Consider the following 27,333-nt stretch of genomic DNA (forward strand, 5'->3'; position numbering starts at 1 on the left):
TACATGACATAGAAGTTTACATCATTTAGCCAGTGCCCAGAAAACAGTGGTTATGTTCATGTACCATATCTCAGTAAACCTGCTTTGACAACTTGTACACCCTGAGATAAACACAGTAGTGAGACAATGAGTCGTTGAAGCTGTGTTAGAGTAAAGGAACACGTGTCTGTCTTTGTGTCAGTGTAACCAGAAGAGGGGTATTAACGCTCGTGGAGCTGGGCCAGTCCTATCAGATGGAGCGTTAGCCTGCATTCTGGAGCCTTGGTGATAATGAGTTTGGACTCTGGGAATACTGGGCTCTAGAATGTCAGCTCATACACTGTAGCACATCTGCCCAACCAGTTATCTTTGAAAAAAGTGTAGACTCCAATAACAACATCAAAACATAATAAAATATAAACCATTGACCCCCATTGACCTCACATGGATAAACATTTTCTTACAGTTTCCCTTGACTTTATCAACATCTATTCTTCCCTTGCACTGCCTGCAAGGCTACCCGATCTTACTTTAGAAATGTGATCTTTCCCTGAGGATTGGTGTAGAGTCAGGGGTTGTGACCTTGGAGAGCAGGGTTTATTTGTGCAGGCTGTGGAGAGGGCAGTACCACACACTTCGGCCATTAATTACCTAGGGTGACTGAGCAAACAGGCCGAATTGGTTCATCGTCAGGGGGCGTCGGGGGGGCTGTGGCACAGGGTGTCGGTCATAGGGGCCAGGCAGTGTTAACCTGCCCTCCACCCCCGGACCACAGTCACACAAACACACCATCCATGTGCCAAAACTCATCCCACAGATTAGCCTTCTGGATCTGGAGCGTGTGGCTCTGTTAGCACTAGGTGTTGACACTGAGACCTAGACCTACAGCCGGGCTCCAACAGTAAGTTACCACAGTGCAGAGCTACCGTATGAAAGGAGAGGAACACTAAATCAACTTTGAGCGCTCCCTTCAGTGGAAGGGTTAGTATAATTCTGGCACTAGCCCATGTGAAGCAAAACCAGTCTTTGCTTTTCCATTTCATTGATTGTTTGACATGCTTTGCAATCATTACAGGATAGAAAGGCCTTGCACTAAGATTGCAAGGTAAGGTTGCACTAAGGTCGCAAGGTAAGGTTGCACTAAGCTCTGAACAGTGGGGCAGTATCAGGTCTACTGTATTGATTCATGTTTGTTTCTCTCTCTCAGATGGAGTTCAAGGAGATTACCCCACTGATGCCTCTGCTGTACCTGAAACGGGCACCACAGATGTTCCCAGCACTGGAGCAGCTGATACAACAGTACTCACAGACGCAACCTACAGCTCTGTAGTCACAGGTAAGACATTAATAACATCCCTGTCCAAAAGTCCAGATCAAAGCTGAAGTCAGTAGTTATGATATGGAGGATCAGGAGATGACAACAGGTCATCATGTTTTGAGATTGGCTCTAATTACACAATTAAAATTACATGGCAACTGAATGTAAGGTACAGTATGACAGTAATACCTTTTCATTAGCCATCGGTCACTCATCTATAAGTGAATTACATCACACCCATTCATAACATTTAAAACAAATCAAATCAAATTGTATTTGTCACATGCGCCGAATACAACAGGTGTAGACCTTACAGTGAAATGCTTACTTACAAGCCCTTAACCAACAATGCAGTTTTAAGAAAAATAAGTGTTAAGTAAAAAAGAGATAAGTAAAAATAAAACAATAAAAAATAATTAAAGAGCAGCAGTACAATAACAGTAGCGAGGCTATATAAAGGGGGTACTGGTACAGAGTCAATGTGAAATAACAGTAGTGAGGCTATATAAAGGGGTACTGGTACAGAGTCAATGTGAAATAACAGTAGTGAGGCTATATAAAGGGGTACTGGTACAGCGTCAATGTGAAATAACAGTAGCGAGGCTATATAAAGGGGTACTGGTACAGCGTCAATGTGAAATAACAGTAGCGAGGCTATATAAAGGGGTACTGGTACAGAGTCAATGTGAAATAACAGTAGGGAGGCTATATAAAGGGGTACTGGTACAGAGTCAATGTGAAATAACAGTAGTGAGGCTATATAAAGGGGTACTGGTACAGAGTCAATGTGAAATAACAGTAGGGAGGCTATATAAAGGGGTACTGGTACAGAGTCAATGTGAAATAACAGTAGTGAGGCTATATAAAGGGGTACTGGTACAGAGTCAATGTGAAATAACAGTAGTGAGGCTATATAAAGGGGTACTGGTACAGAGTCAATGTGAAATAACAGTAGTGAGGCTATATAAAGGGGTACTGGTACAGCGTCAATGTGAAATAACAGTAGCGAGGCTATATAAAGGGGTACTGGTACAGAGTCAATGTGAAATAACAGTAGTGAGGCTATATTTACATTTACATTACATTTTAGTCAGACGCTCTTATCCAGAGCGACTTACAGTTAGTGAATACATATATTTTTATACTGGCCCCCCGTGGGAATCGAACCCACAACCCTGGCGTTGCAAACGCCATGCTCTATCAACTGAGCTACATCCCTGCCGGCCATTCCCTCCCCTACCCTGGACGACGCTGGGCCAATTGTGCGCCGCCCATGAGTCTCCCGGTCGCGGCCGGCTGCGACAGAGCCTGGATTCGAACCAGGAACCAGGATCTCTAGTGGCACAGTTAGCACTGCGGTGCAGTGCCTTAGACCACTGCGCCACTCAGGAGCTATATAAAGGGGTACTGATACAGAGTCAATGTGAAATAACAGTAGCGAGGCTATATAAAGGGGTACTGGTACAGAGTCAATGTGAAATAACAATAGTGAGGCTATATAAAGGGGTACTGGTACAGAGTCAATGTGAAATAACAGTAGGGAGGCTATATAAAGGGGTACTGGTACAGAGTCTATGTGCGGGTCACAGGTTAGTATTTTTTACTTATCTATTTTTCTTTTTTTTTCTTAAAACTGCATTGTTGGTTAAGGGCTTGTCAGTAAGCATTTCACTGTAAGGTCTACACCTGTTGTTTTCGGCGCATGTGACAAATACAATTTGATTTGATTTGATAGGAGTCCCAGCCCTCGCAGACGACACCCTGATAGTCCTTTTCATTTTTCTTCCCTTTCTCTCAAATTGTTGATAAAACCTAACACGACCCACCCCCAACAACAATCTTCCTCCCAAATGAACTTCAATACACTTTACCATACGTATGGTCACTTTCCTTTCACAACTGTTCAGTCTGTTATTATGTTGTCCTGTCTGCCTGTCCAGTCTGTTATTATTATGTTGTCCTGTCTGCCTGTCCAGTCTGTTGTTATTATGTTGTCCTGTCTGCCTGTCCAGTCTGTTGTTATTATGTTGTCCTGTCTGCCTGTCCAGTCTGTTATTATTATGTTGTCCTGTCTGCCTGTCCAGTCTGTTATTATTATGTTGTCCTGTCTGCCTGTCCAGTCTGTTATTATTATGTTGTCCTGTCTGCCTGTCCAGTCTGTTGTTATTATGTGGTCCTGTCTGACTGTCCAGTCTGCTGTTATTATGTTGTCCTGTCTGCCTGTCCAGTCTGTTATTATTATGTTGTCCTGTCTGCCTGTCCAGTCTGTTATTATTATGTTGTCCTGTCTGCCTGTCCAGTCTGTTGTTATTATGTTGTCCTGTCTGCCTGTCCAGTCTGTTGTTATTATGTTGTCCTGTCTGCCTTTCCAGTCTGTTATTATTATGTTGTCCTGTCTGCCTGTCCAGTCTGTTATTATTATGTTGTCCTGTCTGCCTGTCCAGTCTGTTGTTATTATGTTGTCCTGTCTGACTGTCCAGTCTGTTGTTATTATGTTGTCCTGTCTGCCTGTCCAGTCTGTTGTTATTATGTTGTCCTGTCTGCCTGTCCAGTCTGTTATTATTATGTTGTCCTGTCTGCCTGTCCAGTCTGTTGTTATTATGTTGTCCTGTCTGCCTGTCCAGTCTGTTGTTATTATGTTGTCCTGTCTGCCTGTCCAGTCTGTTATTATTATGTTGTCCTGTCTGCCTGTCCAGTCTGTTATTATTATGTTGTCCTGTCTGCCTGTCCAGTCTGTTATTATTATGTTGTCCTGTCTGCCTGTCCAGTCTGTTGTTATTATGTGGTCCTGTCTGACTGTCCAGTCTGCTGTTATTATGTTGTCCTGTCTGCCTGTCCAGTCTGTTATTTTTATGTTGTCCTGTCTGCCTGTCCAGTCTGTTATTATTATGTTGTCCTGTCTGCCTGTCCAGTCTGTTGTTATTATGTTGTCCTGTCTGCCTGTCCAGTCTGTTGTTATTATGTTGTCCTGTCTGCCTTTCCAGTCTGTTATTATTATGTTGTCCTGTCTGCCTGTCCAGTCTGTTATTATTATGTTGTCCTGTCTGCCTGTCCAGTCTGTTGTTATTATGTTGTCCTGTCTGACTGTCCAGTCTGTTGTTATTATGTTGTCCTGTCTGCCTGTCCAGTCTGTTGTTATTATGTTGTCCTGTCTGCCTGTCCAGTCTGTTATTATTATGTTGTCCTGTCTGCCTGTCCAGTCTGTTGTTATTATGTTGTCCTGTCTGCCTGTCCAGTCTGTTGTTATTATGTTGTCCTGTCTGCCTGTCCAGTCTGTTGTTATTATGTTGTCCTGTCTGCCTGTCCAGTCTGTTATTATTATGTTGTCCTGTCTGCCTTTCCAGTCTGTTGTTATTATGTGGTCCTGTCTGACTGTCCAGTCTGCTGTTATTATGTTGTCCTGTCTGCCTGTCCAGTCTGTTATTATTATGTTGTCCTGTCTGCCTGTCCAGTCTGTTGTTATTATGTTGTCCTGTCTGCCTGTCCAGTCTGTTGTTATTATGTTGTCCTGTCTGCCTTTCCAGTCTGTTATTATTATGTTGTCCTGTCTGCCTGTCCAGTCTGTTATTATTATGTTGTCCTGTCTGCCTGTCCAGTCTGTTGTTATTATGTTGTCCTGTCTGACTGTCCAGTCTGTTGTTATTATGTTGTCCTGTCTGCCTGTCCAGTCTGTTGTTATTATGTTGTCCTGTCTGCCTTTCCAGTCTGTTATTATTATGTTGTCCTGTCTGCCTGTCCAGTCTGTTGTTATTATGTTGTCCTGTCTGCCTGTCCAGTCTGTTGTTATTATGTTGTCCTGTCTGCCTGTCCAGTCTGTTATTATTATGTTGTCCTGTCTGCCTGTCCAGTCTGTTATTATTATGTTGTCCTGTCTGCCTGTTCGTCTCTACCAGTACTTGTTGCATGTTTGTCTTGTTTGTTTTCTCCTTCACGTCTATTGACTTACAGTGGGGGGAAAAAGTATTTAGTCAGCCACCAATTGTGCAAGTTCTGACACTTAAAAAGATGAGAGAGGCCTGTACTTTTCATCATAGGTACACGTCAACTATGACAGACAAAATGAGGAAAAAAAATCCAGAAAATCACATTGTAGGATTTTTAATGAATTTATTTGCAAATTATGGTGGAAAATAAGTATTTGGTCAATAATACAATTTTCTCAATACTTTGTTATATACCCTTTGTTGGCAATGACACAGGTCAAACGTTTTCTGTAAGACGAGTTGAGTTTCTACCAAAAAGTTATATTTTGGTTTCATCTGACCATATGACATTCTCCCAATCCTCTTCTGGATCATCGAAATGCACTCTAGCAAACTTCAGACGGGCCTGGACATGTACTGGCTTAAGCAGGGGGACACGTCTGGCCCTGCAGGATTTGAGTCCCTGGCGGCGTAGTGTGTTACTGATGGTAGGCTTTGTTACTTTGGTCCCAGCTCTCTGCAGGTCATTCACTAGGTCCCCCCGTGTGGTTCTGGGATTTTTGCTCACCGTTCTTGTGATCATTTTGACCCCACGGGGTGAGATCTTGCGTGGAGCCCAAGATCGAGGGAGATTATCAGTGGCCTTGTATGTCTTCCATTTCCTAATAATTGCTCCCACAGTTGATTTCTTCTAACCAAGCTGCTTACCTATTGCAGATTCAGTCTTCCCAGCCTGGTGCAGGTCTACAATTTTGTTTCTGGTGTCCTTTGACAGCTCTTTGGTCTTGGCCATAGTGGAGTTTGGAGTGTGACTGTTTGAGGTTGTGGACAGGTGTCTTTTATACTGATAACAAGTTCAAACAGGTGCCATTAATACAGGTAACGAGTGGAGGACAGAGGAGCCTCTTAAAGAAGAAGTTACAGGTCTGTGAGAGCCAGAAATCTTGCTTGTTTGTAGGTGACCAAATACTTATTTTCCACCATAATTTGCAAATAAATTCATTAAAAATCCTACAATGTGATTTTCTGGATTTTATTTCTCAATTTGTCTGTCATAGTTGACGTGTACCTACGATGAAAATTACAGGCCTCTCTCATCTTTGTAAGTGGGAGAACTTGCACAATTGGTGGCTGACTAAATACTTTTTTCCCCACTGTACATCTGGTAACTGGGTTAGGAAGGGTTGTGGGTGGGATTGGGAGGATTCAGGGGGTCGGTGAAGGGGTCTGGGTAGCCTACTCAGAGCGGCTTCAGTTGTGTATAAAATATGTTTAATTGTTTTTATTTTTATTAAAGTTATGTATACTACCGCAACCCCCCAAGCACCTGTAGACGACACAGCCACTACCGTTGCCGACTACACAGTCAATGCCACTACTGGGAGCAGTGCTCCTGGATCAGACCAGGACACTGCCTTCACCTCCATGGTGCCAAAGACTGACCCCTTAACAGGAGGTGAAACCTCTGGAACCACGGCTGGACCTGGTGTAGACACACAGGGCACTGAAGCAACTGATGCCCCTGTTGCACCGGTTGTACCCGAGACAGAGGCCCATGTTGATCTTGTGAATGTGAGTAATACCTAACTAATGGGGAATACCTACAATATATTTAGATGCTGTATCATACTGAAATGCTAAAAGAAGGTTAAATGATGTATATAAACCGTGAATTGCTGATGCTATGTATTGGCCAATGAGAGGCTTTGAAGCCACTGGTCAGCCATATTGGCACTCCTCTCAGAAGACGCAGTCCTCCATAGGAAGGAATTCAATTCTACAGTATTTCAATTAAATGTTTCAAGGACAAAATGACGTATTTAAGTATTTTGTTGTTGTAGTGGGGACAGTAACATTAGAACTTTCCAAAAATTTTACTTTGAGGAAAATGTTATATATTTAAATTGTTTATGTTTATCTCACATTATATAATTTAAAAATATTCATTAAGGTGTCTGTAATAGAATACATGTTGTAAAAACAAATGTAGACATTAATAAATGCATTTCTATAGCTTCCAAAATATTTTTTTTACAATGCTGGATGAGTGCCAAGATGGAAATGCGGTGGCTTCAAAACAGTGCACCCTGTCAATCATCTAGTGTATACACTGAGTGTACAAAACATTAGGAACACCTGCTCTTTTCATGACATGGACTATCTAGGTGAAAGCTATTATCCCTTATTGATGTCACTAGTCAAATCCAATTCAATCAGTGCAGATGAAGCGGAGGAGACAGGTTAAAGAAGGATTTTTAAGCCTTGAGATATGGATTGTGCATGTGTGCCATTGAGAGTGAATGGGCAAGACGAAAGATTTAAGTGCCTTTGAATGGGGTATGGTAGTAGGTTCTAGGCGCTCCGGTTTGAGTGTGTCAAGAACTGCAACACTGCTGTTTTTTTTACACGCAACAGTTTCCCGTGTGTGTCAGGAATGGGCCACCACCCAAAGGACATCCAGCCAACTTGACACAACTCTAGGACAGCAAATTAACTTCGAATTCCCTGTATCATAACTCAATGCAGAGGGAATGTAGCAGATTGTGAGTGAATGTAAAGATGAGTTTACATAATCTGATGATGTCAACACTTGAGTGAAAGCTTTATACCATCTCTGTGTTTCTGCAGCCCACTGTTGAGTGTGTGGACAAGGAGGCAGTGAAGGACAAGGATGCAGTCAAGGTGGAGCTTTTGTCAGAAACCACCTGTGTGAGTATCAACATGTTTTACTGTTATTATGAAATGTCTCCATATGGACTTTTCCCATGCCATATTAGCCTCTGTGCTCTACCACCCCAGCTAGCTCTTGTCTGTCATAAAACAGAACAATACAGTCTAAGCCGCATGCAAGGGTATCTCTGGTACAGTTGCCCTCCCCCAGCCTCTACCACAGTGTGTATTGGACTACATTCTGTTTCCAACCACAGCCCTTACAGAGATATCAGCCTGTACCAGCCAGCTGCCTGGGAGACAGATGGACAGATACAGACATGAGGAAAGAACCATGGGCCTCTTACCCTTCAGCCCTGGTGCCACGTTTCATATACCCTGGCCCTTATCTGGCTCCCAGCACCTTGGCCTGGGAGGAAGTCTCTGTCTCATTCCACTTAATATGTTTAAGATGAATATGTTCCAAATAGCTTGTTGGAAATATGGGGCCTGATAAAGGCAGATCTGCTCTCAGACATTATTTTTGTCCTTCTAAATCATCTGTCCGTCTGTCGTCACAGAAGACAAACGAAGAAAAGGACAATGTTTTTTGCTCCCTGGGCATCTCTGTGTGCTCTAGGGTTCAGAGGTCAATGGAAGAATAGCAGGGGGTGTAGAGCGGGTCGCTGGTGTAGTGGAACCCTCGGTGTGAGATGGAATGAAACACCATAGTAGTGTTGACTGATGTCAGGATAATTCCATAAAGACATGTACCCATGAACAAAAAAAAAAACCTTGTCAGAACAATAAGGGATTGACGTGTGGTTCTAGCCTGCTAATCCAAGCATGATTCAAGGAACATGTTCGGCTGAGCGGTATTATCCGTCTTCTGTGGAGCCACACAAGAAGCACTCTTGTCCTGTAGTGTAGTTGGATATACAGTATCACAGTGCATTCTCTAAAGCAACTGCAGAGCTGTCTGTGCTGAGTCAATCATATATCCCGTGGTACTGTACAGTACCCTCAACATTTATGACTGAGGGTATGATATGAAGTTAAGTGAGGGATCATATGTTTAAATGATCCATGCGAACCTGACACTGACCATGGAGAGGACCGACCAGAGAAATTGGCCCGGGGACCAGGTCTGAAACAAGTGGAAAAAGACAAACGTTCTCAGAGTGAGTGAGCTGCTGGGAAAGCCTTGATAAGTCAAGAGTAATGTCTATCTATCCGATTCTATCCATGGAGCCGTTCCCATCAACCGAGATCCACTCCAAAGTAGTGGAAAATCTCTCAATGAGAAAAGTCTCAGAATTTGTTCTCTAAAAAACATCCCCTGTGAATTCCCATGAGAAACGCTGTCCCTTTTTCTGAGTTTTCAGTCAACACTATAAATGGCAGCAGCTAATAATAACACAATTACTATAAAGAACACACACACTAGTCTCACTCAAGGCCTTAGATGTCAATCACAAACAGCCATCTTTATCTCAATGAAAATAAACAGAGATGCAGACATTGTGTTGTTGTTGCCAAGAGTGAGGCTGAGGTCATCCCTGAGAGAGGCCCACTGTGACGAACGTTAGAGATCCTGAGCGTAGCTTTAATGAGTCACTGGTGGAGCAGGGAGAGAGGGGGAGAGCGAGAGAGGGGGGGGCTTTAATGTATGCACTCACTAACTGTAAGTCACTCTGGATAAGAGTGTCTGCTAAATGACTAAAATGTAAATGTAAAATGAGTAGTAGGGAGTGGGGAGCTGATGTGGGCTGTGCAAGGTTCCTTCCTTCCTAACCATAGGATAGCTCAGTGTTATGGAAGACCAGGCTGTAGCTGTGGGCCTCCTGACTGAGGATGCTGTGTTTGCACATAGCGGCCTATGGAGAAGAGAAGCGCTGTCTGGATCGCATTACACAGAGTGGGGAGGGACAGCTCCCATCCCAAGGCCCTTGGATCGCATTACACAGAGTGGGGAGGGACAGCTCCCATCCCAAGGCCCTTGGATCGCATTACACAGAGTGGGGAGGGACAGCTCCCATCCCAAGGCCCTTGGATCGCATTACACAGAGTGGGGAGGGACAGCTCCCATCCCAAGGCCCTTGTGCAATGTGATGATATCATGGTTCAAGACGAAGGCGGGAGAGAGAGGGGGGGTGTGGTCGCCGAGCTGTTTTGCATCCGATGCTATCCCTCTTCCATTACGCAAACACAAAGGCATATGGCGTGGTGAACGCACAGACTCACACACTCCGCTGGACAGATTCACACGCACACCCACATAATATTTAACACTCTGCAAGTCTACTGTGAAGCATCTGAGAGGCATTAACACTACAGAGGGAGGGCGAGAACGCTGAGAAAGAGAGCAGAGTGTGTGTTTGTAGATGGCTCAAACCCTGACCGTCATTGTGTGTTTGGTGTGGTGACGTTAAGATGAGGATAGACATTTACATTTACATTTTAGCAGACGCTCTTATCCAGAGCGATTTACAGGAGCAATTAGGGTTAAGTGCCTTGCTTAAGGGCACATCGACAGATTTTTCACCTAGTCGGCTCGGGGATTAGAACCAGCGACCTTTCGGTTACTGGCACAACGCTCTTACCCACTAAGCTACCTGCCGCCCCATCCTCCCTGCCTAGGAGAACCGCAATAGTCGGTGCAGCCTAGTCCCATTGGGTCACTGTAACAGGGCGTGCCAAAATACTCTGGGGACCTCTGGCTTTCTGTGAGAATAAACTGATTAGAAATCTGTGTCATCATCAGAGTGCTGTGGTTTTAACACATAAATCATTGTGTTTATAGTTGAGAGTTGAGCATAACGATATATGATCATTAAACTGACATGTTTTTCCCATAGTCGGAGACCAAGAGAATCTTAGAGGATTTAGCCTGGTGCACAGGGGACTGCAACCTTCAAGTGTTCCAGGAAGAGAACTCTAACACATTGGTTTTGACACGCGCTTATGGTAGGTTTCCCTGTAATGCCTCATAATAGTGATCATCATAACAATACGTTACAGTAATGAGTTTCTTTGAACGCTATAGTTTTCTTATCTAGACAATCTGAATATTTGACTGAATTACCAAGAAGGTATTTTCCTAACTTCCATTGGTCTCTCCTTACAGGTGGTGTCAAAGAATTGTCAGAGAGCCTGATCAGTGAAAGTATCAAGGGTCAGGTATGTCCACTTCTCCAAACTCATACTTAGTCACTTTTAACAACTGTAGCTACTGTATAGTCATCATCCCCATAGCAATAGATGGAAGGGAAACTGTATTGATTCACATGCTATCTTTTATGTACACAACTCTAAATGGACTGTGACACAGGTACCATGATAGTTTTATAAGAGAGAGACATGGACAGTGTAGGGAACCAACCAGGCAGTGGAATGCTATGCAGGGCCCCACTTACAAATCGCAATCTGTTTTAATATAACAAAGTGTCTTGGCGTAAAGCCTGGGAGTGAACTAACCATGACGTGAACAGTCCCCAGGCACCAGGGTGAGGAATCCATAGAGATCCTATTATATTACTAGAGAGGCTATGTCATAAACCCTCAAAGTTCCATATGGGGCCAAAATGGAAGCCATCTTGGTCAGGGAGAAAACCAAAACCAGTCTAATTGGAATGAATGGCAGTAGAGGCATAGGTGATGCATTTCCTGCTTTTACGTATGCAGGAAAATAAAAGTAAGGCATGTGATGCATCAGAAATGTAATGGAATTATAGTCAACTTAAAATATTGTCATGTAATTATAAATACAGTTTATACAGGTTTTATACACATTTTATGTATAAATAGCCTCTAAAATGTATGTAAACAGACCAGAAATGTCTCAGATTTTGTTTTCTTGGAAAGCTGTGAGTGCTATTATATGATACAATATCAGTACTTGTTGCATTTACAACTTGTCTATGTCCTATCATCAACTGATTTGAGGCAGTATATGGCTGTGGATTGACTGCATTGTTTGAATGGAATGTTTTCATATTGTAAATTAATTTGAAAAATGTATGGATTCTCCCGAGTGGCGCAGTGGTCTAAGGCACTGCATCGCAGTGCTAGCTGTGCCACTAGAGATCCTGGTTAGAGTCCAGGCTCTGTCGCAGCCAGCCGCGAACGGGAGACCCATGGGCGGCGCACAATTGGTCCAGCGTCGTCCAAGGTAGGGGAGGGTTTGGCCGGCAGGGATGTGGGTTTGTTTCCCACGGGGGGCCAGTATGATTTATTTATTTTTATTTTTTATTTTTTTAAATACATGTATGCATTCACTAACTGTAAGTCGCTCTGGATAAGAGCGTCTGCTAAATTACTAAAATGTAAAAAATTAATCATTCCTCTAAAACTGTCTGGCTAGCTAGATAACACGCAGATAAATTCTTCACATTCATTGTTGTACATAATATCTTATCACAGCACTGGCAAACCATGGTTGACCAACTCCCTGACCAACATGGCTGACCTTTGGACCATCATATGAACGTTCATGTCCATTCTAGTATTCTAATTCCTAATTCTATGGAGGAATCTCCCCTAGCTTCCCAGAGTCCCCTCCATAGATACACACGGTGTGGCATGGCTTAACCCCTAGTAAAGAAATCCTATAGGATTCTAATTTTAAAGATCCAATAGAAAATCCCTATCAGATTTTCAAACCAGTCCTATTGGACTCCTATAGGATTCTATCCTACAGGATTCTATCCTATAGGATATGTTCCGAAATCTGATAGGATTTTCTATTGGATTTTTAAAATTGGAATCCCATATCAGATTTTGGAAGCTATCCTATGGGATTTTATCCTATAGGTTAAAATCCTATAGGAGTCCAATAGGACTGGTTCCAAAATCTGATAGGATTTTTCTATTGGATTCTTGTATTGGAATCCTATAGGATCCTGTTAGATAAAATCCTACACAATAGAATCCCATAGGAGTCCAATAGGACTGGTTCCAAAATATGATATGATTGTTCTATTGGTCAGACTGCAAATGAACTTGCAGCCTTGAATCACTCCTATAGGATTACAATACAAAAATCCTATAAGAATCCAATAGAAAATCTTATCAGATTTCAGAACCTATCCTGTAGGATTTTATCCTATAGGATTCTTGTATTGGAATTTTATAGGATCCTATTAGATAAAATCCTATACGATAGAATCCCATAGGAGTCCAATAGGACTGGTTCCAAAATATGATAGGATTGAATCACTCCCATATTGTGGTGGTGTGTTGAAGAGGTTGAGATCCTCAGGGAAATATCACTGGTGTGAGTTGGCAGAGATGGAGATTGTGCTCTGGAGAGACATGGGAGAGAGACTGTTCCTTAGTTTACTGGTCTTTAATCTTGATTGCAGTTTACCATAAATGTTCAGGTTTCTGTGCCATATTTAGCTGTGAGTTTGTCCAATAAAGCTACGTATTAGATTATTTAAGATTATTTGCGCTAATTTCCTGTACGTGGACAACCTCATGTTTTAACCACATCGAATTGAGGGTAATTACACATCCTTTTTACATCAGATTAGTGATATTAGTATAAACGTTTATAGTAATCACAATGACAGAAAATTGATTGTTTAAAACAGATCAATATCATTTGTTTTGTACCGTTGATTTTGTCATATGTGCTGGCGGTTTTAGGACTTAGAATTCTACTATTTTTTTCAAACTGAAATGGCAGGGAACATTTAGGGCGCTCTCTGTATAAAAGCCTCACACCAATACATGGATTTGAGAGTCAAATTATCACTCAAATAACAGCCAACTCTTGTCACTGTTGATATCCTATGGCAGGTCGTGATTCGTTGAAGTTAAATAACAAAGCAACTGATTTGTTTCCTACCCCGTTTCGGCAGCCTAAAAAACCTTCCATCCAACATTCTAGAATTTAGATGACTGCAAATTCTCTTCTAACCAGTGATATACAAATTATTCTCAGATTCAATCCAGATTCACTGTGGCCTTTTGAATAGTGTTAGTTTAAACAGCGCATACAAGCCAAAAGTTTTTGCCCCACTCTATAGATTTCAACGTGATATCAATATGAGTGATTAACAAATTGACAAAGTGTTGCATTTCTCTTTTCGTTTTGGCAACCCCCAAATCAAAATGCATCACTCCAAAATATAGCTGGTTGTCTTCAGCCGGTTTTCCTTTAACGAGTAATGCAAACAATATTTCCATGTGGTTTTTGAGTTGTGCTAGTTTCAACAGTGCATACAACTTGATTTCCCCGTTATCTACAGTGGGGAAAAAAAGTATTTAGTCAGCCACCAATTGTGCAAGTTCTCCCACTTAAAAAGATGAGAGAGGCCTGTAATTTTCATCATAGGTACACGTCAACTATGACAGACAAATTGAGAAAAGAAAATCCAGAAAATCACATTGTAGGATTTTTAATGAATTTATTTGCAAATTATGGTGGAAAATAAGTATTTGGTCACCTACAAACAAGCAAGATTTCTGGCTCTCACAGACCTGTAACTTCTTCTTTAAGAGGCTCCTCTGTCCTCCACTCGTTACCTGTATTAATGGCACCTGTTTGAACTTGTTATCAGTATAAAAGACACCTGTCCACAACCTCAAACAGTCACACTCCAAACTCCACTATGGCCAAGACCAAAGAGCTGTCAAAGGACACCAGAAACATAATTGTAGACCTGCACCAGGCTGGGAAGACTGAATCTGCAATAGGTAAGCAGCTTGGTTTGAAGAAATCAACTGTGGGAGCAATTATTAGGAAATGGAAGACATACAAGACCACTGATAATCTCCCTCGATCTGGGGCTCCACGCAAGATCTCACCCCGTGGGGTCAAAATGATCACAAGAACGGTGAGCAAAAATCCCAGAACCACACGGGAGGACCTAGTGAATGACCTGCAGAGAGCTGGGACCAAAGTAACAAAGCCTACCATCAGTAACACACTACGCCGCCAGGGACTCAAATCCTGCAGTGCCAGACGTGTCCCCCTGCTTAAGCCAGTACATGTCCAGGCCCGTCTGAAGTTTGCTAGAGTGCATTTGGATGATCCAGAAGAGGATTGGGAGAATGTCATATGGTCAGATGAAACCAAAATAGAACTTTTTGGTAAAAACTCAACTCGTCGTGTTTGGAGGACAAAGAATGCTGAGTTGCATCCAAAGAACACCATACCTACTGTGAAGCATGGGGGTGGAAACATCATACTTTGGGGCTGTTTTTCTGCAAAGGGACCAGGACGACTGATCCGTGTAAAGGAAAGAATGAATGGGGCCATGTATCGTGAGATTTTGAGTGAAAACCTCCTTCCATCAGCAAGGGCATTGAAGATGAAATGTGGCTGGGTCTTCCAGCATGACAACGACCCGAAACACACAGCCAGGGCAACTAAGGAGTGGCTCCGTAAGAAGCATCTCAAGTTTCTGGAGTGGCCTAGCCAGTCTCCAGACCTGAACCCAATAGAAAATCTTTGGAGGGAGCTGAAAGTCCGTATTGCCCAGCGACAGCCCCGAAACCTGAAGGATCTGGGGAAGGTCTGTATGGAGGAGTGGGCCAAAATCCCTACTGCAGTGTGTGCAAACCTGGTCAAGACCTACAGGAAACGTATGATCTCTGTAATTGCAAACAAAGGTTTCTGTACCAAATATTATGTTCTGCTTTTCTGATGTATCAAATACTTATGTCATGCAATAAAATGCAAATTAATTACTTAAAAATCATACAATGTGATTTTCTGGATTTTTGTTTTAGATTCCGTCTCTCACAGTTGAAGTGTACCTATGATAAAAATTACAGACCTCTACATGCTTTGTAAGTAGGAAAACCTGCAAGATCGGCAGTGTATCAAATACTTGTTCTCCCCTCTGTAGCTGAACTTGGTAGTTAGGCTAATTAACACTGCGAGCTCGTGCTAGCTGTGACGTCATCAGTCACTCTTAAAAGATGCACTATGCAGAAATCGCTCTAATAGTTAACCCAATTTCAAGCAAATATAGTGTAGAGAATCAGTTCAGTATAATGTAATTACTCTACCCTACTCTACTGGACTGTATTGTACTCTGCTCTACTTTTCTTTACTGTACTCTACTGTGCTATACTGTAGTTAAATATTTGCAAACTTAAGGTGTCATATCATAGCTGACACCCCATTCTTTCTGCAGACATCTTTGAATCTTAATTCGGAGTAGATATTTAACAGTTTTGGGACATTTTTGGTCACATAAACTGAGGGAGATTTTACTGTCATTCAAATCAAATCAAATTGTATTTATCACATGCGCCGAATACAACAGGTGTAGTCCTTACAGTGAAATGCTTACTTACAAGCCCTTAACCAACAATGCAGTTTTAAGAAAAAAAAGTGTTAAGTAAAAAATAGATAACAAAAAAATTTAAATTAAAGAGCAGCAGTAAAATAACTGTAGCGAGGCTATATTTACATTTACGTCATTTAGCAGACGCTCTTATCCAGAGCGACTTACAAATTGGTGCATTCACCTTATGATAGCCAGTGGGACAACCACTTTTTTTTATATATCTTTGTAAATGTTTAATTTTTATATATATATATATATATATATATATATATATATATATATATATATATATATACAGGTGGTACCGGTACAGAGTCAGTGTGTGGGGGCACAGGTTAGTCGAAGTAATTGAGGTAGTATGTACATGTAGGTAGAGTTAAAATGACTATGCATAGATAATAAACAGAGTAGCAGCAGCATAAAAGAGGGGGTGGGGTGGGGACAATGCAAATAGTCCAGGTAGCCATTCTGTTTCCAAAATTTGCACCTGCAGTGTTCCTCAATTTTAATGCGTTTTAGTCAAATGTTCAGTGGCAGTTGTTAGACTTCTGGATATAGGTGTATGGTTTGTTAAACTTTGCAATGGACACAGACGTCAGTTCAATGTCTATTTTTGATTTACATTTGGTTGAGTAGTCAACTAGCGTGAATTCACCATGAAATCCCCCCCAAAATCCACCATGACATTAGATTTAGGTTAAAGTGGGGTAAAGAAAAAAAAATCCCTTACATTGACTTTTTGTAAATCCAATCAGTTTTCCACGTTGAGTCAACGTCATCACATAGGGAAAAAAATGTTTTAATGACGTGGAAACAACGTTGATTCAACCACTTTTTGCCCAGTGGGATATGACTCCATCTATTAACAAAGTTCTCTCTCTATCTCTGTCAATCTGTCTGTCTGTTTCTCTCTCACTGTCTTTGTTTGTTTGTGTGTGTGTGTGTAGCTGGGTGTGGTGGAGGCAGCTCCTCAGTTGGGAACACACTCTCCCATTGTGCTGGTGTCCCTGCTCATCACTGGCCTGCTGCTGGCTGCTGCCCTCATCGGATGCTACTGTATAAAGAACAACCGTGGACACAACGCCAAGGGCATGAGGCTGGTCAGTCACCTTCTATCTCTTACTACACTGGCTGACCATTGTTTTGGTTGGCTGTACCTCTAGCCCTCTACGTGTCTTACTCCAGAGCTATTAGCATGTTTTCTTTTCATTTGTGAATGACTTTAGCTTGTAATTCATTGGTTGTATACTTTATCATACATTTTAGCACCACTGGTTAACCTTGAGCATAGGCCAACTGTGCCGTAGTGTGTGTTTGGTGTATGTGTCTGTGTGCTTGTGTGTGCATGCTTGCATACAACTGTTTCATCTCCTGGCCAAAAAGCCACAGCTGTTTTTCTCTAAAAACAGTCAGTAGTGATGTCACATGATAAAGACCCTCCACCGGGTATGTGCCTCAGAGAGAAACCCAGAGAGTGCTGCTAGTGGAGGAAAGACATCCATAATGTTTGTTTATAATTGTCGAGCAGCCTGTTGATGTTGACCGTGTGTGTATGGTGTGTGTGTGTGTGTGTGTGTGTGTGTGTGTGCAGGCTGAGGAGGCGTACCCAGTCGATGAGGAGAACCAGGGGAACACCCTGGTGTCTGTTGCCCCTCTCAACCCCCCTGAGACCCTGGAGAAGCCTGCTAACGGGGACTCCCAAGAGGCCGCCAAGACCCAGCCCCCTCCCACCAACGGCCACTCCACCACCAAGACGGCAGACACAGAGCTGTGAAGCCCCCCTAGAACCCCAGGAGAAGAATGGATCAGATCCCACACCCCTTCTCCAACACCAACCCTTCCCCCCCAGAACACCCCAGAGACCCCATCCTACCATGGACATCAGGGACTAGAACTACCCCTCTTAACCCCCACATAAACACTCCTTTAGACTCTCCGTGTGCCCCACTTCGGCTACATGCCTCAACATTTAAAATGGAGGGACAACCCCATGGTAAAGTAATCAGATAAGATTATAATGAACAGGTGTTGATGACGATAATGTGAATGATGATGATGATGCCGAGGGCTGTGTCCCTGTCCCTGGGTTGCTGACGTCATGCAGGGCTGGAGACTGGGCCAGGGTTAGGACTGGGTGGTGAGGAGGGAGGGTTTTATGTTGTTAATCACCACTGGCTCTAAGACTGCAGCTTGGGTCACATCAACCATGTGCTCACTTTCGATGCCCAGGAGGGGCCCTGCCTGCACATGTCATCAGGTTTAAAGCTTCCTTCCATAAATCCTTTAACCATAAATTGAAGCACTGCATCACTACCATTCAAATTGGTCCTCAGTCGATCATAAAAAGGAGAAAAGAAAATAACACGTCCTTGAATCTGTTTACAAACTTCTCAGAGTGGGAGCTGAGCTAGTTTGGTAATCTATGTGTTTGTGTTTGTTTTCTGTGTGTGCGTGTAAGGAGTGTTGCTGTGTGTGTGACAGCAGTATGTGTTTGTTTTCTGTGTGTACAGATGGATGTGTGTTGGCATGTGAGTGTGTTTGTGTGCATGCGAGAATGTACATGTGTGTGTCAGCAAAAAAAAGAATAATACAATTTAGTAAAATAAGCAGACAAGGTGATTGCTTGGGGAGATAGGTCCCCAGTAGGGAAGTGGAGAGGGGTCTTCTTTTGGTGCTTAATCTCACTGTGTCAATCTGTAGCAGAAGAAGCAGGAAGGAATTATCCCCTTCTTTACTGCAAGTTGAACCCAGATCAGCCAATGGCCTGACAGAAAAACTAGATCCACACAGTGTCACAATGGTGACTGCTGAAAACCATACCAGACTGATTTGTATAAGGTCTGGGACACAGTGTCGTGTATATAAAGAGGTCAGGTGTGCCAATCCTTTAAAATAAGTCAGTATTATTCTCTTTTTAATACCTTTGTAACAGTATATAATTAGACACTTAATACATACATTATTCTATGGAACAATGTTGTATAATATGATGTTTCTGTTTTGTCTTGTGTTTTGTTTTTGTTAATCTTGTGTATTCACACTTGCTTTGTTCTAAGCCAAAGAAATCATTTTCACCAGCTTGCCATGCAGAGATACTGTATAACACAGAATGTTGGTGGCACCTTAATTGGGGAGAATGGGCTCCTGGTAATGGCTGGAGCGGAATAGTGGAATGGTATCAAATACATCAAACGCATGGTTTCCATGTGTTTGATGCCATTCCATTTACTCCATTCCAGCCATTAGTATGAGCCGTTCTCCCCTCAGCAGCCTCCAATGCTGTATAATGTAGAGGGAGGAGGTGTGATCATATGGAGAAACTACTTGCTGCTTTTTGTGACATTTTCATTTCATATGAATGCTGAGATTTCAAGGTAGTGTTCGGGTCTCTTTTAGTGTGTCTTATACATGTATTTAGCCTAGTTGCCCGAATATATGTTGTTCAAAGCTTGGCAATACTACATTTCTTTGCAGAATGGCATTTTTAACAACCCAGCCCAATCTATTCTTAAAGTACACTGTATACACAGCAGGGTGACTTACTAATATCTACAAGCAGGGAGTCGCCCCGCTGGGTATGATGAAGTCATATTGCTGACCTTTTAAATCAGGAACTAAGGGGTATGTCACAATTTCCATTATGCATAACATTACATCATTATGTTTATTTTTAATAAATTCAGCAAAACAGTGAATACTGCTGGTTATTTAACTAGAAGAAATTGCCATTTAAAAAAACATTTCAGCGCGTAAGTGTTACCTTACTTTCATTTCTATTTTTCATTCATTTTCTGTATTTTTTAACATTCCAGATTGACTGTTTTAATTCTACTAGCATCCTAAAGTTCACGATAGGAATACATTTTGGAGAATAAAATAAATGTTTCATAAATCATGACATTTTCATCTAATTTCCTGTGTAAAGACAAGTTGTAGCCCTCTCAACCATAACTACATTGGATACCTCTCTGCTTACTTCACTCAGTCTCATCTGCTGTGTTAGAGGGAAGATATACAGGCAAGGTTTTAGCTGGGGGGAATGTGTTAAAGCTCAACTGCATACATACACACATGCGCACGCATGCACACACCATGGTATCCCATGCAGCCCATAAGGTCACACAGCTGGTTTGCATAAGCAGTAGTAATGACATCACTTCACAGTTTTGTCTTTCAGTGTTTGGGTGGGGCAAAGAAAACCTCCCTCACACAGCTGTCTCTCTGTGTTGATCAGTACTGATCATGTTTTGTGATATCCAAGTGTCAGACGGGTTAAGATTGATAGAGAATCAAATTTATAATTTGCACTCTCTTTATAGACAGTTTGTTAGATGAGAGTGTACAGTATTTCTCAGACCATCGTGAAATCTGCATGCCCAAGCTATATTCAGCCCTTATTTTTGGATCCAACTTTTTCTAGTAGACGGTTGGATAGCTGCTACCATCTCCCTATAATCACAAGACACCCATGTGACCCCACAGCCCCATCCGAAGGAAAATATGAATCCAAGGCCGTTAATTAAATCTGCAATATGAATGTGCCCTCAGACAAAGAGCCACAATGTGTCCCAGAGGCTAGACTAGAGCGAGGTCATGCCTGGGGTCAGTCTAGTCCACAACAATTATTACTTCATACAGATATACACCGCAGTGGAGGCTGGTGACTTGAAAAATTGAGGAGGATGGGAGACCCACGGTATAGGCGCGGAACGCATGGAGACGACAAAGTGGGTTTCAAAAATCATCAAAGACTAATTATTTTAACCTAAAGCATTTAATAAAGACATTTATAGTACTATATTATGGGGAATGGGAATGAGAGGGCTACTTACACAGTGTTGGGAAGGGATCAAAGCAGTGATTGAATGAGGGTATCAGGCATAAGTTGAGGTGTTCAGAGGCTTGTCCTATGATTGGATGGACAACATGTCAGTTCATACTGCAAAAGCTTTGATTGGTTGGAGGTCGTCCTCCAGAAGTGGTCATAATTACCACGTAGGTCTATGTAAAGGAGTGAGGCCTACGAGCTTCCTAGGTTTTGTATTTAAGTTAATGTACCCAGAGGAGGACAGAAGCTAGCTGTCCTCCAGCTACACAATGGTGCTGCCCCATAGAGTGCTGTTGAAGTTACTATAGACCTTCATTGCAAAACAGTGTGTTTTAATCAATTATTTGGTGACATATGAATATATTTAGTATAGTTTTCTCTAAAAAGGATAAAGTTTTTAGTGTTTCACTATTTTTATTTTTATTAAATTTCACTGAGGATCGTCCTCCCCTTCCTCCTCTGAGGAGCCTCCACTGATGCACTGAGTGTACAATGCATTAGGAACAACTGATCTTTCCATGACATACACTGACCAGGTGAATCCAGGTGAAAGCCATGATCCCTTACTGATGTCACAAGTTAAATCCACTTCAATCAGTGTTGATGAAGTGGAGGAGACATGTTAAAGAAGGATCTTTAAGCCTTAAGACAACTGAGACATGGATTGTGTATGTGTCCCATTCAGAGGGTGAATGGGCAAGACAAAATATTTAAGTGCCTTTGATCAGGGTATGGTAGCACATCCCAGTCACATCGGTTTGAATGTGTCAAGAACTGCGACGCTGCTGGGTTTTTTACACTCAACAGTTTCCCGTGTGTATCAAGAATTGTCCACCACCCAAAGGACATCCAGCCAAATTGACATAACTGTGGGAAGTATTGGAGTCAACATGGGCCAGCATCCCTGTGGAACGCTTTCGACACCTTGTAGAATCAATGCCCCGTTGAATTGAGGCTGTTTTGAGGGCAAAAGGGGGTGCAACTCAATATTAGGAAGGTGTTCCTAATGTTTTGTACACTCAGTGTAAACATCTTTGTCCAAAAGAGGAGCATTCCCAGCAAACCAAAATGGGTTCTGTGAAAGTTCCCAGAACATTCGTTAGGTCGCGGCAAATGTTCTCAGAACACAAAAACTGTCCAGTCGTGCTGACTAGAATGTTTGTATAAAACAGGGGTGTCAAACTCATTCCATGGAGGGCCGAGTGTCTGTGGAGTTTTGGTTTTTCCTTTCAATTAAGACCTAGAAAACCAGGTGAGGGAGTAATTAGTTACCTTAATTCATCAATCAAGTAAAAGGGTGGAGGCAAAACCTGCAGACACTCGGCCCTCCATGGAATGAGTTTGACACGTGGTATAAAACATTTGCCTGATGTTGCAAGAACATTCCTAGATTAATCTGTTCCTTAAAGGTTCCCAGAATGTTTCACTGGTTCGTGGGAACAGTCTAGTGGGAACATTGTGGTGACATCACAAAAGATAGGTTCTACAGTACAATGTTTCTTTTAGGGTACAGAAAACATTCACCTTATGTTACAAGAATGTTCTCAGAACACATTTAGTCTGTTCTTTAAAGGTTCCCCAAATGTTTCTTTAGGTTGTGGGAACACTGTGGGGATATGACAAGAGATAGGTTCCCAAAACACTAAAACTGTTTTTCTGACATTCAGATAATGTTTGTATCAGGGTGCTAAAAATATTCCTTTGATGTTACAAGAATGTTGACAGAACAGCCTTTCTGAGTTCTTTAAAGGTTCCCAGAACATTTCATTTGGTTGTGGGAACAGTGTGGGTACATTACAAGAGAGAGGTTCCCAAAACACAAAATATGCTCAGTTGTGATGACATTCATGCAATGTTTAAGTTAGATTGCATAGGACATTCCTATAATGTTGTAAGAACACACAATACTACATAATGACAACGTGAAAACATATTTTTATAAATGTTAGAACATTTATAAAAAAAATATACAGAATAGATCATTGACATAAGTATTCACACCACTGAGTCAATACATGTTAGAATCACCTTTGTCAGTGATTACAGCTGTGAGTCTTTTTGGATACGTCTCTAAGACCGTTGCACACTTGGATTGTACAATATTTGCACATTACTCTTTTAAAAATTCTTCAAGCTCTGTCAAGTTGATGATCATTGCTAGACAGCCATTTTCAAGTCTTGCCATAGATTTGAAAGCCAATTTACAGTGGGGAGGACAAGTATTTGATACACTGCCGATTTTGCAGGTTTTCCTACTTACAAAGCATGTAGAGGTCTGTAATTTTTATCATAGGTACACTTCAACTGTGAGAGACGGAATCTAAAACAAAAATCCAGAAATTCGAATTGTATGATTTTTAAGTAATTCATTTGCATTTTATTGCATGACATAAGTATTTGATACATCAGAAAAGCAGAACTTAAAATTTGGTACAGAAACCTTTGTTTGCAATTACAGAGATCATACGTTTCCTGTAGGTCTTGACCAGGTTTGCACACACTGCAGCAGGGATTTTGGCCCACTCCTCCATACAGACCTTCTCCAGATCCTTCAGGTTTCGGGGCTGTCGCTGGGCAATACGGACTTTCGGCTCCCTCCAAAGATTTTCTATTGGGTTCAGGTCTGGAGACTGGCTAGGCCACTCCAGGACCTTGAGATGCTTCTTACGGAGCCAATCCTTAGTTGCCCAAGCTGTGTGTTTCGGGTCGTTGTCATGCTGGAAGTCCACCTCCATGCTTCACGGTTGGGATGGTTTTCTTGGGGTTGTACTCATCCTTCTTCTTCCTCCAAACACGGCGAGTGGAGTTTAGACCAAAAAGCTATATTTTTGTCTCATCAGACCACTTGACTTTCTCCCATTCCTCCTCTGGATCATCCAGATGGTCATTGGCAAACTTCAGACGGGCCTGGACATGCACTGGCTTGAGCAGGGGGACCTTGCATGCGCTGCAGGATTTTAATCCATGACGGCGTAGTGTGTTACTAATGGTTTTCTTTGAGACTGTGGTCCCAGCTCTCTTCAGGTCATTGACCAGGTCCTGCCGTGTAGTTCTGGGCTGATCCCTCACCTTCCTCATGATCATTGATGCCCCACGAGGTGAGATCTTGCATGGAGCCCCAGACCGAGGGTGATTGACCGTCATCTTGAACTTCTTCCATTTTCTAATAATTGCGCCAACAGTTGTTGCCTTCTCACCAAGCTGCTTGCCTATCCCAGCCTTGTGCAGGTCTACAATTTTATCCCTGATGTCCTTACACAGCTCTCTGGTCTTGGCCATTGTGGAGAGGTTGGAGTCTGTTTGATTGAGTGTGTGGACAGGTGTCTTTTATACAGGTAACGAGTTCAAACAGGTGCAGTTAATACAGGTAATGAGTGGAGAACAGGAGGGCTTCTTAAAGAAAAACTAACAGGTCTGTGAGAGCCGGAATTCTTACTGGTTGGTAGGTGATCAAATACTTATGTCATGCAATAAAATGCAAATTAATTACTTAAAAATCATACAATGTAATTTTCTGGATTTTTGTTTTAGATTCCGTCACAGTTGAAGTGTACCTATGATAAAAATTACAGACCTCTACATGCTTTGTAAGTAGGAAAACCTGCAAAATCGGCAGTGTATCAAATACTTGTTCTCCCCACTGTATATGGAACTGATTTGGCCTCCATTTTCTTAGCTTGCTCCTCAAGAAATGTTGGCGGCCATGACAGAAACCAAAGTTGGGTTGGGGGTATGGTTTGAGTTGGGTGTGTCCTTAACACCACTAAGACACACCCATCTGTCAGAACCTTGCCTGCAGCTGTTTTCCCCCACTCAATCACAACAAACAAATCTCCTGCAGGTTGAGTTCAATATTTACAGGCAGATGTATGGTGAGATGCCGGAGGAAGCTTTGATCAGGTCAGTAGCATACAGAGTAATATGAGAAGAATGCAATTGCTGAATTTATGTAGATATTGTAAACTAAGTGTTTTGATAACTTTCAAATGTAGTAGCAGGTCCATGTAGAATAAACAACCCTTTACATAATACCATAGAATCAGTGTTCTGCTAATAAATTATAACAATGTGCACCTTCATTGTCAGAGTGGTCATACCTTCCTGTGTGGTGTCCTGTATACAAAAGGAGTTCCCTGATCCTGGTGAAGAATACACAGGGGTTATCCCTCCCCATATTGACTGATACCATCAATTCAAAAAAGAAAAAGACAATACAAGTGAAAGTTGTGTCTAGTAAAATTAAAATGTTCCATTGAGACGTAAGTATCAAGCCTGTCTGTCTGTCAGTCAGGACTCCATTACATCATCTTGCAAGCCTCCAAGTGCTGGCTCCGTACATGCATCTGTGAACACATACACACATAGTCACTGATCTATTACCAATGGCAGTTAGGATAGGTGATATCTCAAAACAAACATATATTATGTTGAAGTTTGAATAGGTCAGACTAAACCTACCTAATTCTGGTCTCCCCATCGACGTCCGTTGGTGAGCAGGCGAGAGGTGAGGCTGGAGGTAAGGTCTTTGCCAGCGCCCCATTGATGGGCATGGCAGCGTAGATCAGCTCCTGGCCCCTCATCAAATATACTGGTTGGTCACACACAAACACACACACAGAGCACTGATCACATTATCAATTGTGGTTATGATTAGCCTGGTGGAACCAACCTGATCGCTGCATTCACCTTTCTATTTCACTTCAGTAATCATGATATGTGAAGTGAAATAGAATGGTTAAATCAGCGATCAGGCTGGTTCCACCAGGCTAGGTTATGAAGGTGAATTGGGACAGAACTCGAAATAAATTGTTTTGACCTTTGACCAGGTTTAATGTCACCAACGTGATTCAAGTGTCCTCCATGCTCCATTTATAGGAATTCTCACAGCAATGGCATGTCTGTGTGATGCTGAGGGTCCAGCCTGGTCTCATAGACTAGCTATAACATAGTAAACGTAAATCCGGGACACTCAAATTAGTATGATATGTTACGTTTGGTATGGTTACATAAGACAGATGGTTACTTAAGGCAAAAACAAAAGTAGGGTGGTTGGTCGGGGTGGAGGGGTAGGTCTATAACGTGAAAGTCTAGCAACCCAAAGGTTGCGAGTTCGAATTTAATCAGAGACAACATTAGCATTTTAGCTCATTAGCAACTTTTCAACAACTTCCTACTTTTTAACTAGTTAGCATGTTAGCTAACCCTTCCCCTAAACCTAACCCTAACCTTAACCCTTTAACCTAACTCCTAGCCTAGCTAACATTAGCCACCTAGCCACCTAGCTTGAATTCGTAACAAATCATATGTTTGGCCAATTCATAACATATAACCGTTTTTGCAAATTCGTAACATATCATACGAAATGGGTGATGGACACCCACAAATTAATACATTCAAAATTATCCTATTCACACTTTGTAGTACATTTTTACACTAGAATAAATGTTCCAATATTTAAAATGGATTAGTTGCATTTTAGGGGCAGTTGCTCTTTAAGTCAAAACTATAATTAGGCCGCTCAGGAACATTCAATGTCGTCTTGGTAAGCAACTCCAGTGTATATTTGACCTTGTGTTATAGATTATTGTCCTGCTGAAAGATGAATTTGTCACCCAGTGTCTGTTGGAAAGCAAACTGAACCAAATTTTCCTCTAGGATTTTGCTTGTGCTTAACTCTTTTCTGTTTTTTTTATCCCCCACAAAAATATAAATACATAACATGATGCAGCCACTACCATGCTTGAAAATATGAAGAGTGGTACTCAGTGATGTGTTGTGTGTCACACCCTGATCTGTCTTGTGCTTGTCTCCACCCCCTGTAGGTGTCTCCCATTTCCGCCATTATCCCCTGTGTATTTATACCTACGTTTTCTGTTTGTCTGTTGCCAGTTTGTCTTATTGTCAGGTCAACCCAGTGTGTTTCCTGTTTTTCCCTGCTCTCTAGTTTTTTGCCCTGACCCTGAGCCTCCCTGCCGTTCTGTACCTGCCTGATTCTGACCTGGTCTATGAACCTCTGCCTGCCCTGACCCTGAGCCTGTCTGCCGTCCTGTACCTGTCGGACTCTGATCTGGTTACAAACCTCTGCCTGTCCTCGACCTGCCCTTTGCCGTAGCCGGCCGCGACCGGGAGACCCATGGGGCGGTGCACAATTGGCCCAGCATCGTCCAGGGTAGGGGAGGGAATGGCCGGCAGGGATGTAGCTCAGTTGGTAGAGCATGGTGTTTGCAACGCCAGGGTTGTGGGTTTGATTCCCACAGGGGGCCAGTATGAAAAAATAAATAATAATAACAATAAAATGTGTGCACTCACTAACTGTAAGTCGCTCTGGAT

General features: G+C 42.2%; 1 protein-coding gene across 2 annotated transcripts in view; it reads left to right on the forward strand.

The window, feature by feature from the left end:
• The window catches only part of LOC311147855 (uncharacterized protein), a 38,822-nt gene extending 18,752 nt beyond the window's left edge, over positions 1–20,070 (forward strand). The window contains exons 2-8 of one of the 2 annotated variants that reach the window (XM_084184669.1): positions 1,187–1,315; positions 6,518–6,792; positions 7,849–7,929; positions 10,728–10,836; positions 10,997–11,049; positions 17,123–17,275; positions 17,767–20,070. In XM_084184669.1, coding sequence (XP_084040795.1) covers positions 1,187–1,315; positions 6,518–6,792; positions 7,849–7,929; positions 10,728–10,836; positions 10,997–11,049; positions 17,123–17,275; positions 17,767–17,949 — 983 coding nt within the window. In that variant the 3' untranslated portion in view covers positions 17,950–20,070. The remainder of the gene's footprint in view (positions 1–1,186; positions 1,316–6,517; positions 6,793–7,848; positions 7,930–10,727; positions 10,837–10,996; positions 11,050–17,122; positions 17,276–17,766) is intronic. The other variant, XM_084184670.1, reaches the window with a different exon arrangement.
• The last annotated feature ends 7,263 nt before the right edge of the window (positions 20,071–27,333 follow it).

This window comes from Coregonus lavaretus (genome assembly GCF_964263955.1).
Source record: "Coregonus lavaretus genome assembly, chromosome: 20".
In the NCBI taxonomy this organism is placed as follows: domain Eukaryota; kingdom Metazoa; phylum Chordata; class Actinopteri; order Salmoniformes; family Salmonidae; genus Coregonus; species Coregonus lavaretus.